The following is a 16,575-nucleotide window of genomic DNA, read 5'->3' on the forward strand; positions in this document are numbered from 1 at the left end:
GGCAGAGCGGCCCGGGCGGGAGGCAGCGGGAGCGCGCGTGTGCGGGCAGCGGCGCGGGGAGTGTGCGCGAGCCGGCCGGGCGCCGCAGCCAACAGGCGGCCTGGGTGCCGCAGCGGGAGCGCCGCCGCCGGTGGGGTGGGGGGCAGAGCTATAAAGAAGGCCCGGAGGTAAGAAAGAAGCAAAAACACAACCACAAGTTATGCCCGTGCTGTGCCTCTAGCAGCAAAGACAAGCGGTGTGGGGTTTTGGATGCATCTACACTTCTCGTCGGGGGAGAAAGGGTATTTTCCTGTTTAGCATAAACCATCTGCGTAGTGTCTTTAAATTCCGCAGAAAAATTGTAGCTTTATTTTTTTTTCTCGTTTCCTATTATTTTGAAAGGAAGTCTTTGGAATTTTGGAGAAAGGGGGTCAACTACCAATTTGCGCAGCTAAAATAAATTAGCGTCCAGTGCACTGTTCCTAACAATGATCTAGAAAAGTTTCCATCAAGAGTGAAGAGCAATTGTGTTTGACTTAAAGGAACAATGGTGACTCGTTTGTGAGCTGCATATGGCAAAGAAGAAAGCCAGAATCCTTTGTAAATATTTCAAATTTAAAGAAATTGTTGCTTATGTACAGCCGAAAATTTTTGAATTCCATTCTACTAAAATGTATTAATTTCGTATGACCTTTATGTGCAAAGGAAATTGTACATATGCTTTGAATGTCTAATTACAATAACTAATTTCAGAGAGCTTTTTGTATTTGAAAATATGTGTATATACATATGTTATATATATAATAAAGGTCTATATTCCAAACAAAAGCAGAAAATTGTATTGAAATAAATTGTCCCTCTGTTGAAAAGATGCTGCATTGTATTCACAGGATATCAACTAAGTGACTTAAATATTAAGAAGAAAACTTACTTAGAATAAGCTTTTGCTATTTTTGTCTTAAAATTTTAGAAGCCTTTCATGGAAAAGGGTCTTCCTTTATGGCTGAAATATTGAAAACCTTAACTGTACCACAGCTGCTCAATATTGATGAATCCTCAAGGCACCAAAAAACATAAACTGAGTTCAAAGCAACATTCAATTTAATGTTGGGATACAATGGTAATTGTGGCTAAGCGAAATGAATTTGTTTAAATTCTTAAGAGCCATAAAATAATTTTTTATCTTAACTGTAATAAGGTTATTGCATATCAATCGTTTATATTTAATTATTTAGTAAAATGTGAACTAGAGTTAAAAAGCTTCTGCAAGATATTTAATATCTTAAGGTACATAACTCAAGAGTAGCATTTCTGTTTTTCCTTAGTAATTTTTAAAACTTGAAATTTTAACTCAATTTCTTTAATCACTTTCTTGCAAGTGAGACTTTAAAAGAAGCCCTAAGTAACAGGTTGTTGACTTTCATTGTTGACACTTTTGGATTATACATAAAATCAGTTCTGAAACAGAATACATAAACTAGCTTAACAGGTAAATAGCGTGCCCTTTCAGAATTAACCAGAGAAATATAGTTTTGCTGTATATAAATCATAAAGCATCCAGGATAAGAATTCTTTAAATTTGGTACATTTTAAATAGTTTTAAATAAACATCTATTTTATTTAGTTATGTAAGTAATTGTTTTCTTTGTCTAAATAAAGCTTTATAAAAATATGCCAGAGAAAAATAAGAGACTTGAACAAAGCAAGAAAGCCACTAGGGGCTGAAGTTCATTTAAATCTCTCAGCTGCTGGGAAATCAGTTTTAAGAAGCCAGTACTTAGATATCAAAACAACCAAACCAAGGCTACGCCTTAAATGTATATAACTACAGTGAATCTGAAATCAAATTTTAACAAAATTATCCATTAAAAATTACTGATGATTCAGAAATATACTGAATTTAGATCTAAGTCAGAAGAAATATATTGTATAAAATAAGCAATCCAACAAACAAGTTGTTTTTTTCATGTTTAATGTGAAAATGATGATCTCATGAAGTTTACATACCACAGTATTACGCATTACTTAGTATCAATTTTGACGGCTATAGTTTCATCATCTTAAGAATTACATTACAATTGGTGGCACGATGTATGCTTTTCAAAACTACTGTAAAACAGAACATGAATACAAATACATATTGCCAAGGAGCTGGTGACCACACTGAAATGACTGAATGGCAAACTTCACATGTCAGTAAGATAAAAAGAAATTACTAAATCTTTTTACCTCCAGTATTAAAATAATGAGCCTTAAATGATAAAGTAGTAAGATCCAAGATACATTAAATCAAAATATTTACAAAAAGTTCAATAACATTTTAGACCAAACAGAAAACTAAAAGGCAAAAATTAAGGAAATCATTCATATTCTAAATTTAATTCTTTTTCTGTTGAGTCTCAGTTACAAGCATTTCAAAGACTTTTTAAAATAATACAGTAACTTTTAATAAACTCCTAGTTAAAATGAGGGTGAGGTAACATTTAATTAAAGCGACAAGTTATCCCTCTTATATAAAGATATCTTCTTGTTAATTTCAGAGATATTTCATACCATTCAACAAGGAAGAAATATGAACAGTTATCTCAAGAAAATGCTGCCTCATCTGAAATTTGAAGTTCAATGTAGTTTATCTAAGATATTTTATTTTTGACCACTATAAAAAAAGACATTTGTTAAATTATACCAATCCTTAGGCAGGTGCCTTAAAAGAAAGGACTTTTAAAAAATGAATAATTAATTCTGAAATTAGCAAGTTCATATCCTTTTCTATATTATGGGAATATTTACTGGGAAATTTTATTAATTTTTATAAGATCCTACTTTTAACTTAAAGTAACAAGCAACCGTCACTGATACTGAAAGTTACCTAGTGCTAAGAAATTGCACATTAAGTCAGAAAATAAATCATGAACCTCTAATTCTAATTACACACAGATAATGAAAACAAATGGTTTGTTCCCAGAAACCATGTGTTAAAGCTGATTTTGGACAATGAAAATGTATTTCTGAATCTATATATTGCAGATTCTTTACTGCTAAGCCACCAGGGAAGCCCTCTATACATTGCAAATACAAGCAAAATGACTAGTGCTATTTCTGGGCTTTTTATTTTTAAAGATGTAAACATTATTTTAGCATGTCTATATTCATAAGATACATTTTCCATCTAAGTGTGAAATAGAATAATGGAAAGGTTAAACAGTCTTAAAATATTTCAATCAACCATTCCAAAGCTCAGTGTTTTTCCAGTGCAGAGGAGGTACTCACAAAATTCCAGCTGCCTGTCTGAGAGAGGCATTCTGGTCTGTGCTGTAAGTCATACACATACCTGCTGTGTTTATGCTAACACTGCCCCAGTAATACAAGAAGAAATGCTCCATCTGGATTTGAAACGCTACCTATTTACCTATCTTTTAAAATGCAATAAAGCCAACTAGATTTTGTTTAAACATATAAATCATTTCATCTGAGGGCAGGATCTCGTTTTACCCATAGCGTGTGCTGATCAAGGAGAGTGCTGCATTCACAGGCTTTTAGCTTTTCACAGAAGCTTAGCCAAAATAAGACAACATAAAAATACCACTAATAAACAACACAACATCTTTACGAATTTAAATACTTAATATGACAGTGAGCTTTAGGTAAGAATATATTATTCGCAAGCTTTATTCTCTATGACTGGACACAATTTACTATTCTTAAAATGGTAACATTAGAATTATTTTTCAGGATTCCTGCGGAGCTGTGCTCATTTTACATCCGTGCGAACTGCTGTCATCACTACTATGTCCAAACCCAGAGGATGAACTGGAAAAGAAGAGAGGGGGGAAAATAATAAAAAGAGGAAATTGGTTTTCACAACACACTCAAAGCCTGAGTAACAGAGGAGAACTTTAATTATCTCCAGTCACAAAGAGAGACAGGAAATTTGGACTTTTAATTAGCCATTTGGAGTGCAGTTGGATATTTTTTTAGCTAGATAATTTAAACGCGAATAATTCAAGTCTGACTAAATGAAAGTCACATAATCAGAATGCAGATAATTGAATTTCTACTGCATTCATTAATTCAGTGTGGAGGTGTGTGTGAAGACTACTATGATGAGCTGTCACAGCTCAATAAAATCTCAGTCAATTAATTTTTTCATTATCTTAGTATTACATCAACAAAAAGTGGAGTGTGTGTATATGTCTATACGCACGCATATGTGTACGATGTGTTATATAAATACATATATGTTAAAATGCAAGGAAATACCTTTCTGAATCATAATCTATATCATTTTCTTTTTTTCCTTCTTCTTCTTCAGGGAAACGTCTGTTCATCAAGGCAAACTTGTGAATTGCTTCTTCTACAGAGTACTTAGTCTGCCCAGAAACACATGCCTCGATGTCTTCTGAATTCAGATGACTTTGCAGGAAGAGGTGAAGGCTGCTATCTGAAAGCAGAAGTGCATTCTGTAGAACCCTATGTAAAAGAAAAAAGAAGACATGATCAGTGCACAGGAAGGAACAAATATAGGGTGGGAGAGAGAAAAACACTAGAAATGTGCCACTGAAGTGATTTCTCTACTACGGCAAACTTGGCATCAATTACAGACTCTCCCTATTAAAAGGATGAAAGCATATGTTAACTTTTATTCGATTATTTGGAAATTTAGGTGAGTAAAAACATGAAGCTAATAGTTAAGAACATCTGTTAAAAGAATAACTTCAAGGACATTTCTTCAATTTAACCATCTGTTATGACCATGTGGATTAATTATGGAAATATTTTGCTTAGATAGTCAGAGAAATTTATCTGCCTTTAAAAAATTTACTGCCAACCAGCATGTCAGTTCTGTGATCTTTATTGGTTAGGCTGTCATGAAACATCAAAACTTTCAACAACTATTAAAAACTATATTAAAAATTCAATACATTTCTCAGCATGTCTTACATTTTCAAACTTTACAAAGATGCTTATATACAGATTCACAAGGGCTCAATTGAGAGGGGGCATTTTTTTAATACTTAAGGTTGACCTGAAATTTCTCCAAAATCTTCAGCAGTGTATGTATTTTTAAATGAGTCACTAAATAAAATTGCTCCCAGCCAGTTTTACCATATATGTAATTAAAGTATGATAAGTCTGTAATAAGTACATACTAGCCTTCCCACATTCCAAGATCAAAGTTTACAAAGGGAGTACAGATTTCAGCTAGTACATCATGGAGAATGAAAAAGTGCCCTGTAGCAAAAGGTACACATGCTCAGAATCACATTATCAGTTAATGTGTCTTTTCTGAAATGCATATCAAAGAACACCCTTATGTTTAAATAAAAACTGGTTTTCTCTTTTTAGCAACGATTTTGACATATGATAATTTCGTCTCTGTTAATAGTTCAATAATGATATAACACAAGACACTTAAGACCGGATGTTGGGAACAAACCTGAAACACTGAAACGCAAGTATAATTCTGTTCAACACAGGATTTTTCATATGGAGATCTATGAGAAATAGAGTATTTCAGACCAATAAAACTTACCTTATATTCTGCATTTTTAGATGCAGAAAACAAGTTAATTAGAAAAGTAAACAATTAGAAAAGTAAATATCTTTTGATCATTCATATCAATTTACTTAAAAACCAAGGTCACTAGAATCTTTCCTTCTTTTTAAAATAAGACAGTTATTTCTTAAAGAATGCAAGCATCTGAAAACACAGTATCAAAACCAAAATCTGGCTGTCCTCTTTGCTTCAGATAGGTTTACAAATGGTTTTTAAGAAAACATTCTTTACTGACCTACTAAAATGAAAAGCAATACTTTTTAAAGTTTTTTAAAAGGCAAAGCCTCAAACAAAATAGCTAAATATTTCCACTCTTCCATGTCCTCTGCCCTGAATTCCCTCAGTAAATGACCATATCACATGATAAAGATTAATTTACCAAGTACAAGGAGTAAAGTAATAAATCCTTTTTACTGCTCTTTGAGATTTATTTTCTACATTTATAAATGTTTACCACTCTTGTTTTAAATGCTTCAAATCAAGAGAAGATTTATATAGCAATGACCCATTAATATTAACTTGCATTCGCTGTGAAGTTTGAACTGAGTGTTTCCTGTGTCCTTTTGTCAGTGGTTTCCTGCCCACGATGTTACAAGTAACTGTTCATGGGATTATACTTACTGCTTTGTTTCTGTTGGAAATGTGTTTTATTTTCTTTATAAAATAATGGGTAATCTTTAAAATTGATTCTGGATGCTTCGAGGCATTACACCACAAAAGTAATGAGCACTAATGCCAATGATATTGGACACAAATTCATTTTAGCTTTATTTCATGTCTAAAGCAATTCTATTGAGCCTTGAACTGGTCACACACTGTTATTAACTTGCTAGTAACCTAACACATGGGTGCAGCAAACAAAAGTGATCAGAGTCCAGGTTGATCAGGACCTCGAGGCTACTGTCTTTTTTCTTGAACTATAATTCAATTTCCAATTTTACTGTACATTAGACTCATTATTTCCCAGTCTTGTCTTTTCTGCTTAATACTGCCATCTGGAGGACACACAGGTGAACAGCCAGAAGGAGCTTGGCACACCTAGTTCACAATTCCGAAAGGGGAGAAGGATGTGGCTGGGAACATCTGAAGACCTGTACAGGCTCTTGAGTGCAAAAACATCTGCCCAGTTTAGGTTTTGTGAATTTCCTCTGTCTGGTTAGCTAAATTTATGCCACCGTACTCCATGGATACGTTTTAAGTAAGCAAAAATAATTTTTTTATTGTATTTATGATTTTTATTTTCAGTCAAGTGTTTCATTCCAAAATTAAAAATACAAAATTTTCACAGTGTTTTCCCATCTGGTTCAGTAAGCATAATTAGTTAATTTAAATAATATCTGATTTACTATATATCAGAGTATTGTGACTGCCATCATAATATTAAATCCTATTTTTACCCTAGTCATACTTGCACATTTTCCACAAACAAATTTAATAGCAGAAAATCAACTTCAAACTTAAAATAAAGAGTACTTTGTAAAACAGTCAGTAAAGTGTCACCTTTATAAGTCTCCATAAAAAGAAACGTATATAATTTTCAAGCCCTCATAAAAGGAACAAAAAATAGCCTCTAGAATTTTAAAGGAATTTTAAGCACAAGGTATTTATAACATGAGTCAAAAGTTATTCCTTTCTCCATAATAACTTTAAACAAAGCAAAACCTGTTTTTCCTTGAATTAAACACATTTGAAAATCTGGTTTTCCTCAACATGAGTTTATTAGGTGTATTCTATATTGCTTCAGCTGAGAATGTATATAGCTATGCAAACCATGTAACCCTAACTAAGGATGCCCTGAGTCTACAGAGCCCAATATAATGATATGTATACACATCTGTATAGCGGGTGGAAGGTTAGCAGTTTGATACAGAAAAAAAAATTAATTCAGCCTGTTACCTCTTACCACGAGAAAAAAACAAAACCTACAAATCTTCATTGAAGACATTCATGATCTGTGCTGTGGTGCCCCCTATCGAACATAAAGACATAAAAAGTGTGTGTGTGTGTGTGTGTGTGTGTGTGTGTGTGTGTAAAGCTAGCTGTAGTGTTTCCATGATATCCTTTCATTAAAAAATTTTTATATAAATTCATTAAATTTTTAAGACATACAGAACTGTAATATGAAAGTCTACCTTGTAAGGTACGTGTAGTTTTATTAATGGGATGAATTCAGTAAAGAAGAAAAGCTGGCGCCCATTTGTGATAGCAAAGTGCAAAAAAACAGTGGGAATGCCAGGTTCATAGCTGGAGATTTACCAACAGAGCTTATTATTTAGTCTATACCTCCTTTGTTCATAACTATTAGTACAGTGACTTACAATTTAAAATTAGCCAGGGAGGAAATCCCAAAGGGAGATTATACCCAAGACTGAGGAAAAATGAATATATATGAAAAATTTCACAGTCATACCAACTTTAGTTAGCATTTAAGAGTTCTAATTATAAAGCTGCCAGTTCCTGGGATTAATATAGTGCCTCCACCTTTCTTATAATTTCCTTATCTATAAAACTGAGATGAAACTTGACTCCTAATATTGTCATAGGTATTCAGATAAAACATGTAAAAACCTAAACATAGCCAGTCTTCAATAAAATGGTATAAATTTCTCTTATTTGGTACCTCAGCAAAGGAATAGCTTTCTAATTTCTCTATGAAGACTGCCTGGCTATGTACTTTGCTATCAAATATGTATTACTTCACTGCTGCTGCTGCTGCTAAGTCACTTCAGTCATGTCCGACTCTGTGACCCCATAGACCGAAGCCCACCAGGCTCCCCCGTCCCTGGGATTCTCCAGGCAAGAACACTGGAGTGGGTTGCCATTTCCTTCTCCAATGTGTGAAAGTGAAAAGTGAAAGTGAAGTCGCTCAGTCATGTCTGACTCATAGCGACCCCATGGACCGAAGCCCACCAGGCTCCTCCGTCCATGGGATTTTCTAGACAAGAGTACTGGAGTGGCTTGCCATTGCCTTCTCCAGTATTACTTCACAGATGACCTTAAAATGGAAAAAATACATATTTATATTATAGATACACACCTATGCACAGAAACAGCAGTATTTTGGTTTCAAAGAGGTTGAACATATACAACACTCTTGGTTTATAACTTCAAATTTTATATTAAAAACCAAGTTTTTAAAGAATTCAAAAAGCAGCATGTTTATTTGGGGCATTTATTGGGGAGCCCCCTAATTTCATTCCCTTTCATCATCACCAGTTTAAAAACCAAGTCTTAAAAATACATGCTAAGAAGGGAATTCCCTGGTGGTCCAGTGGTTGGGACTCTGTGCTTCCAATGCAGGAGTGCAGGTCCAATCCCTGGTCAGGGAACTAGGATCCTGCATGCTGAGTGGTGCAGCCAACAATAATTTAAAATACATGCTAAAAATCTACAATACACAGGCATATTTTGTACTTTAATATTGTGGAATTTTCTTCTTAAATTCCAAAAGTGCCCTACAAACAAGGAACAGGCTACCGACAGTGGCCTCACTAAACAGGTAACCAACAGGGCCTCAGAGGACATTAAGGTCGGGTCAGGACACAGATGGCTGAGTTGCACATTGCATCCAGTTTCCCAAAGTGGGCTTGGGCTAGAGGGACAGAGGGGTCCAAGAGGCAAAGACATACAAGGTTGCTATTTCCACACACACTGGACAAAGAACAGGACCATGTACCAGATCTGAGGGGCACAGAAAAGACGGTGAGGAGGGGCCACAGCATTTAGGGCATTTAGGTGAGGACTGAATCCAACGGTGTGGTATTAGACTCCTTGTTTCCTTCAGGAGCAGACCACATAGAAGCACCAGCTTTCATTTTTCACATGAAATTCGTCTCTTGAAGACTAATGTTCACAGACCATAATGGGACAAATAACATCACAATGGCGTCTGCTCCATGATTTGACTTCTGGATGACATCAAGATTCAACTTTAATGAATCAAGACATCCCTCATAAGTATGCAGTTGCCTCCCCGCTAGAATGGAAGCTTCAGGAGGACAAGGATATGTGTCCGTCTTGTGCAGTCCTATATCCTCAGTACCCAGCCTGGTCAAAAGCAGTCACTTCATATACTGGCTCACTGAGTCCTTTCCTTTGAATGACACAACTACCTATGAGGTTGGTGCATTATCACACTTTCCAGCAAACCAAGGCTCACAGGAATGAATGACTTTTCTGAGGTTACAGCGCCAGAAAACAACCAGGAGCCAAGATTCACAGGAGACCTGGAACCCAGTCCCTCGAGCTCCTGACCCAGGACACTTTCCATTATGACCTCTGCGTGAAATTCAACCAGCAAACTGCCAAACAATACAGCATGCAAGAATAACCTAGAGTAACTAAGCACAGCCCCTCAACAGCCTAGTGACTCTCACACCGGCATGAATTTGGTTGCCCAATTGTGCTTGGAAAGGTCATGTTCAAAACAATGAAGTAATTCCTGGTCAAAAAAAGCACATGCCTTGAGCTTAACAAGCAACATAAGCAGAGACACATGGTGTCCTTTGATCTCAAATAAGGATACTTCTCTACAGAAAACACGCAGCTCCCCAAATGCTTATGGAGACTGCAGGATATGACTAGCCCTGTCTGGGACTCACTGGCGATGGCCAGTCTGCAGTTTCCCCCAGCAGCATCTGGAGTGACAGGTCACTCTGCAAACTTGTCTGTGGGGATCAGGTCTTTAGGGAGAGGCCATCAGCCACCTGGGTCTCAGATAGACAATTAAAATTGGAGCTATCCCCAAAGGAGAAAGGGCAGGAAAAACTTGAGCAGGTCTTTGTTCTGTCACGCCTATGAAACGCCAAAGAACACCACTGTGAGGATTTCCGAGGACTTGGCTCGGTTAGATTCTTCTGTTCTCTTGTCATTTTTATTTCTGTTTCCCGACCCCCTCACCCCGCTCTTTTTCTTTTCCAGCCCCCCCTCAATTTATAACCTTGGCTGTTTCTGTATGTCTCCATGACCCCTTCAAAGGAAAAGCATGATACCAATCTAATAGAAATAAATATTAATATTCATGTGGATACTTAATACCCAAGCCTTTGATGAGTAAGCCATAGAGAGAGAGAGCCAGAGGGCAGTATATTATTTCAGGCTAGCTTGAAGGTGCTGAGTAGAAAATTCAAGATGGCTTCAGATCCTGAAGCTAGCAGAAAAAGAGTTCAGGAGACTGGGCCCTGCCACTAAGAGTAGTAGTAGTAGTACTCTAAGTAGTCATAGGACTCAGCTTATTCCCTTATCTATAAATAGGAAGATAGAAAAATTAGCTCAAAGCTATTTCATGTCTAAGCGCATTAAAATAATGGCTGATACTTGGATATCACACATTATATTTCAGTCTGTTGTGAGTGCTTTGCATTCATTAACTGATTTAATCCTCTTGACAGCCTTTTGAAGTAGATAGTATTATTACCCCATTTCACAGGTGGGCAAACACAAGCACGGGCTTCCCTGATAGCTCAGCTGGTAAAGAATCTGCCTGCAATGCGGGAGACCTGGGTTCGATCCCTGGGTTGGGAAGATCCCCTGGAGAAGGGAAAGGCTACCCACTCCAATATTCTGGCCTGGAGAATTCCATGGACTGTATAGTCTACGGGGTCGCAAAGAGTCGGACACGACTGAGAGACTTTCACTCACTCAAACACAATCACAGAGGAGGTAAAAGGCTTGCCTAAATTCTCAGCTAATAAGTAGCAGAAGCAGGATTTGAACCCAGGCAGTCTGGCCTCAGAGCCTGTGTGCAGATTAGTGCGTTGTCCCATGGGATGGATATTCCAGTATTACACAGTAGAAATTTTTTAAAAAGAGGAATTATAGCAGTGTGAATTCCAGTCACTTTCACTGCAGTACCAACCAAGTGTTCCAGAGTTAATAACCCACTGTGTGCATGTGTGTTGTGTCCAACTCTTTGCAATGCCATGGACTGTACCTGCCAGGCTTTTCTGTCCATGGGCTTCTCCAGGCAAGAATACTGGAGTGGATAGCCATTCCCTTCTCCAGCAGATCTTCCTGACACAGGAATTAAACCCATATCTCTTACATCTCCTGCATTGGAAGGCAGGTTCTTTATCACTAGCGCCACCTGGGAAGCCCTAATAACCCACTAGGACTATTCAAACACCAATAAATACTCCCTTATAAACATTCCCTCCAAAGAGTAGCAACAAGTTATTCACTTAGAGGAGCTCAGAACAGTGTTAGCAGCCCACTGTAGAGCTGATGTTGGTATGTCGATCCTAAATGTTGTAAATAAAGAGAGTTTCTAAGAAGTGCCTTTTAATAAGGCACATTTGTTTCCCGGCAAATTTTACTCTTGTCAGCTAAACTCCCAAGCAATTTGGCTCTGCTTTATAGCTTAAGGGAGTATATATTTTTTATCTGATTCAATTAGTTCATTGTTTCCTTTCCAGAAGGTTTGGTCCCAAATATGCACTGTGTGAGGTGAGCCACAAGATGGTGCTCTAATATAGGAAATGACTGAGCACAGCCCACAGAGCACAGATGGATTTATAGCTCTGAGGAGGATTCATATTGGCTTCTATTGGCCAATACCTGAAAGTTACTGTAGAGGATTGAATTGTGTCTCCTTGAGATGTTCTTCTTAAATCCAAGGAACCTATGATCATGACCTTATGTGGAAATTAGGTTTTAGCAGGTGTAATTAAATTAAGGATCTCAAGACAGATGATCCTGGATTTAGGGTGAGGTCTAAATCCAACGATTGATGTTCTTCTGAGAGAAAGGAAAGGAAATCTGAGACACAGAGAAAAGAAAGACATGTAAGGATGGAGGCAGGGATTAAACTCGCTTCCCTGGTGGTTCAGACTCTGCCTACAATCTGCCTACAATGCAGGAGACCCAGGTTCAATCTGTAGGTTGAGAAGATACCCTGGAGAAGGGAATGGCAATCCACTTCAGTATTCTTGCCTGGAGAATCCCTTGGACAGAGAAGACTGGTGGGCTAAAGTCCATGGGATTGCAAAGAGTCAGACACGACTGAATAACTAACAATATAGGAAATGAATTACTGAGCAACCCTCCAAAGCAGATTATCAGCATTTTAGAAACAGGAACATTCTCTCCGGCTTGACCACAGGGCCCTCAATTCTTACAGAGCACTGTGCTCGCATCTCCCATCTGGCCACCAGAGTTTCTGCACACTTACTTTCTGAGGAAATCTTCCAAACCCTGACGGCGCTGATCTACATGCTGGCGATTGTTCATGTTGAAAAATAGGTTTTTAGATGGAAGTTCTGGCAGTTGTCTTATGAGAAAGAAAAAAAAAGTTTTTAATCATCAAATCAAAGTGATTTATAGTTACAGAAATCCCTCAAAATGAAAGCAAATCATGCATGATAATTATCACACAACTATTATGTAATTATACACATATTTTATAGTTACATTATACAATAAAGGTATGAGAAAATCAGTTAACTTAAAGAACAAATATTTTTAAACATTTTTGAGGCCTTTCATGATCAATACTCATATAAATTAGTATAATTCAAGTGGTAAATTTTGAATTCAGAGGCAACAGTCAAAAAAATAAAAGTTATATATTGCAACTGAGAAGAAAGCCTACAAAATCCTTCATATATATCAATACATGTCAATTTTATAATTGATGTATACTGTTTACAATATTGTTAGTTTCAAGTGTTTTCCATTGTTTTTCAGATCGTTATCCATAAGTTATTGCAAGATATTGAATATATAGTTCCCTGTGCTATTCATTGTTGCGTATTTTATATATAGTGGTGTGTCAAATTTTTAAATATTGAATATAATAATAAAGTCTTCTCAATATACTCTTTAAATCACTTACACCAGTAATGCATTACTTTGGAGCCTCTGCCTCAGCCACACAAATTCTCTATATCTTCTTCTCACACAGGATGTTTTCATTGTAAAACACATGCTATTGGTCTGTTTAAAGAAAACAAAAAACATAAGCCTCACTTGAGGAAAACGTGCTTTTCTTGTATCTTTAAGACTCTATATGCCCCAATATTCATTTAAAGTAGGATTTTAAAAATCAAAAATAGATTTGCATTTATGCCAGACTCAAATCTTGCATATAACCCACCAACATAGCATCCATGAAGACAGCTGGGGTGACATTAATGAGCAGTGATGTCCTGGGGCAAGGCATGAACCTGCCTTTCCCTGAGTCCTGACGTAGCTTCTTGCTCATCTATAGCACTCCTTTCAGAGACAAATCATAAACATTAGACAAAATCCTGAAGCATAAATGATCAGTAAAACCTCAGGGTCATCCACTGCATTTAACCTCATCCATCCATCCATAGTAAAGTCTTTGGGGATTAGAGACACCTTCTCATGGTCCTCAACATGACATTGCAGAAGGCCACGTCCTTGATACGGCCATCGTCACAGACCACACAAATCACCTGGGATCCTGAAATCAACTTTAAACAAGAGATCAGCATTCCCCTTCTCTACTAGGTGTGCAGGAGGGTGTGATCAAGTGAAAGAGGCGTGTGGTGCACAGGACAAGTATGTGTGTGGAGAACCCAAGGTCTAATACTGGCTCTGCTATAAGGCAAGTGACCTGAACTCCAGTTCCTTGGATTGGAAAATGGGGATGAAACAAATGACCCTGTTTCCCAGGGTCATTGTCAGGACTGACAATATGCAATGTCAAATGTTATCTCTTAATAGTATCATTAGTTACTAGATGTAACTGGTACTTTCTACTACCTTAAGGCAGATTTAGGAAAAGCCACCCTCAGAGTCCCTACCTGAAGCAAAACCTCGATGCTTCTCCTGTGGGTTTTACCCAAGGCTGTTCCTCCTTTGTGTAAAACAAGAGACTGGCTTATGTCTGTTGGTTTTGTAAGAAGATCTCTATTCTGCCTATTAATTTCAACATTCTATTTCATAATCTTTATACTGCCAAATGAGAAATTTTTTTGCTCCAGAGATTGATATTATTTCAAAAACTGTTATCAACCTGCTTAATATGCACCCAAATGCTGTTTTCTCTGGGAAGTGTCAGTGATAGCAGGCATTAATTCCTAACCATCCCCATGAGATGTACAGCACAGTTCCTGGTCTTCCTGAACTTTATAAAATTCAAAGAATCTCAGGATGCAGAGAGGTTAACAAATTTGTCCACAAAGTAGTTATTGGCCTAAATCTCACTGTGGACAATTTGGCAGCAAAACACGCTAGATGGCACAGTAATAACATTGTGTGTGTGGATTTCAAAGCACGCCAGGGCCTCCCTCTAATGTGACCCTTGGGGACTCAGTTGGCAGGCCGTTTACATCAGAATTTGTACCCTAACAAGGCCTGGTGGGCATCCTCTCAGTGCTCTCTCCCCAGAGAAGACCAGGCCACTGCACAGTCTCCTGAGCTTCGGGCACAGACGGAGTCCAGGTCAGCTCCCTTCATTTCTCTGCTCAGAACCACTGTCTGGAGATCCATGTGGTGCCCACACCAGACAAAGGTCTATCTATAAGTCCTTCATTTGCAGGACAAGCTCAGGAAAGAATACATGAATGGCTACTCACCTTGACCATCCATTAGTTTAAAATTCCAGGTAAATGCTACGACTTCAGAGTTGTCTGGTATTGTTTCCCTTGAGGCTAATTTAAATGGGTTAAACACCAGCTCCTCTATCTGCAAAGCTCTATGGGTCTATGGGTGCAGTGTCTAAGTGAGGCTAACTAGAACTATCCAGGCTCCTGACCCATTCCTAATCATACAACAGGTGGAAGCCTCTTCAGGATCAGGCTACACTGAGATCACTAATTTATTCAGTTCCTCTAAATCCAGTTGCTGGTTTCTGCTATCTACCAAGCCAATAACATGTATTTATTGTCAATTTATTAGCAACTCAGAGAAATGCCAACCACTACCACCACAGAAAAATGCCAGAGCACCACCAAATAGTACTTGTGGAACCCCTTATTTCTGACTTTTAATGGACATTTCTGAACTCGCATTAAGTTATTTATGTAGAAAACAAGGATCTATACTTTCATTAACTCCCTGAGGATAATTAAATTTCATACCTACTATAAAGTGTGTCAATAAATATGTCAAAATTTGACCCACAGATTTTTTAGAGGAAGTCAAAAGGCAACTAAAGAATTTCATTTCATTTTCAAATGCTCAGTCTTATATACTCGTGTTATAATTTTCCACACAGAATGCATATCTAGTGTGACCTTATGAGTAAAACCAAAACAAAATCAAAATACAACGCATAACCTGATAATGGCCTTCAACACCATCATCAAAAAAAAAAGCATTCTGAGTTTTTACTTTATTTTCTAATTTGAGGAAGTTTGAAAGAAAAAGGGAAGAAGGGAGAAAAAAGAGAAGTTTAGTGGCATTGAGGTGCCCAATATAACAATTTAGCTATTAACAATGGAAAGAGTAAAGAGTGGCTAAATTTTATCTCACTTGTATAATACTACACATTCACAGATAAAATCTGAGCCCATTTCTATGCTCTCAAGAGAAGTCTGGACTAAATCAGACAAAAGAAGTGACTATCTTCATGGTCAAGGGCCAATAAACTATACACACCTGTGGGCAAAATCCAGATGCCACTTGTCTTCACAAATAAATTTTTATCGGAACACAATTACACTCATTCATTTATGTATTGTTTATGGCTGCTTTCAGTGATTCTGAGAGTCTGTATGGCCCACAAAGCCAAAGATTTTTACTACCAGCCCCTTAACAGAAAAAGATAGCTGACCCTTATTCAAGATAATTATAGGAGGCCACACAACACACAATACTCCTCAAAAGATTATGATACAGTATTATTTCCAAATAAAATAAGTCACTTCAAGTTAATTACTTCTCTTAATTACTCAGAATTAAGACCATGGCAAAAATAGTTGCACATATTCATTTCCCACTTTTCTATTCTACATATAAAACACTGCACATCTCTTTTCCAGAGAACTCTACAGCCCCTCAGAACTTAAGATTTATCAGGTAATATAGTCTGCAGAAATATGCCATAACAGATCATAAAGAAATACCACTAA

The 16,575-nt window shown here is 37.1% G+C and overlaps 1 protein-coding gene across 6 annotated transcripts in view; it reads right to left on the reverse strand.

The window, feature by feature from the left end:
• Positions 1-1,934: 1,934 nt before the first annotated feature.
• Positions 1,935-16,575, reverse strand: part of SNX10 (sorting nexin 10) — a 66,224-nt gene continuing 51,583 nt past the window's right edge. For 5 of the 6 annotated variants that reach the window (XM_055420989.2, XM_088834604.1, XM_055420988.2 and 2 more), the window contains exons 4-7: positions 13,368-13,468; positions 12,705-12,803; positions 4,240-4,449; positions 1,935-3,789 (exon numbers count right to left, since the gene is read on the reverse strand). In XM_055420989.2, coding sequence (XP_055276964.1) covers positions 3,708-3,789; positions 4,240-4,449; positions 12,705-12,803; positions 13,368-13,468 — 492 coding nt within the window. In that variant the 3' untranslated portion in view covers positions 1,935-3,707. Of the gene's footprint in view, positions 3,790-4,239; positions 4,450-12,704; positions 12,804-13,367; positions 13,469-13,628; positions 13,748-16,575 lie in introns of all 6 variants that reach the window. The other variant, XM_055420990.2, reaches the window with a different exon arrangement.

The sequence above is a fragment of the Moschus berezovskii genome, chromosome 3 (assembly GCF_049115385.1).
Source record: "Moschus berezovskii isolate FMDL1 chromosome 3, NW_MosBer_1.0, whole genome shotgun sequence".
NCBI classification, from domain to species: domain Eukaryota; kingdom Metazoa; phylum Chordata; class Mammalia; order Artiodactyla; family Moschidae; genus Moschus; species Moschus berezovskii.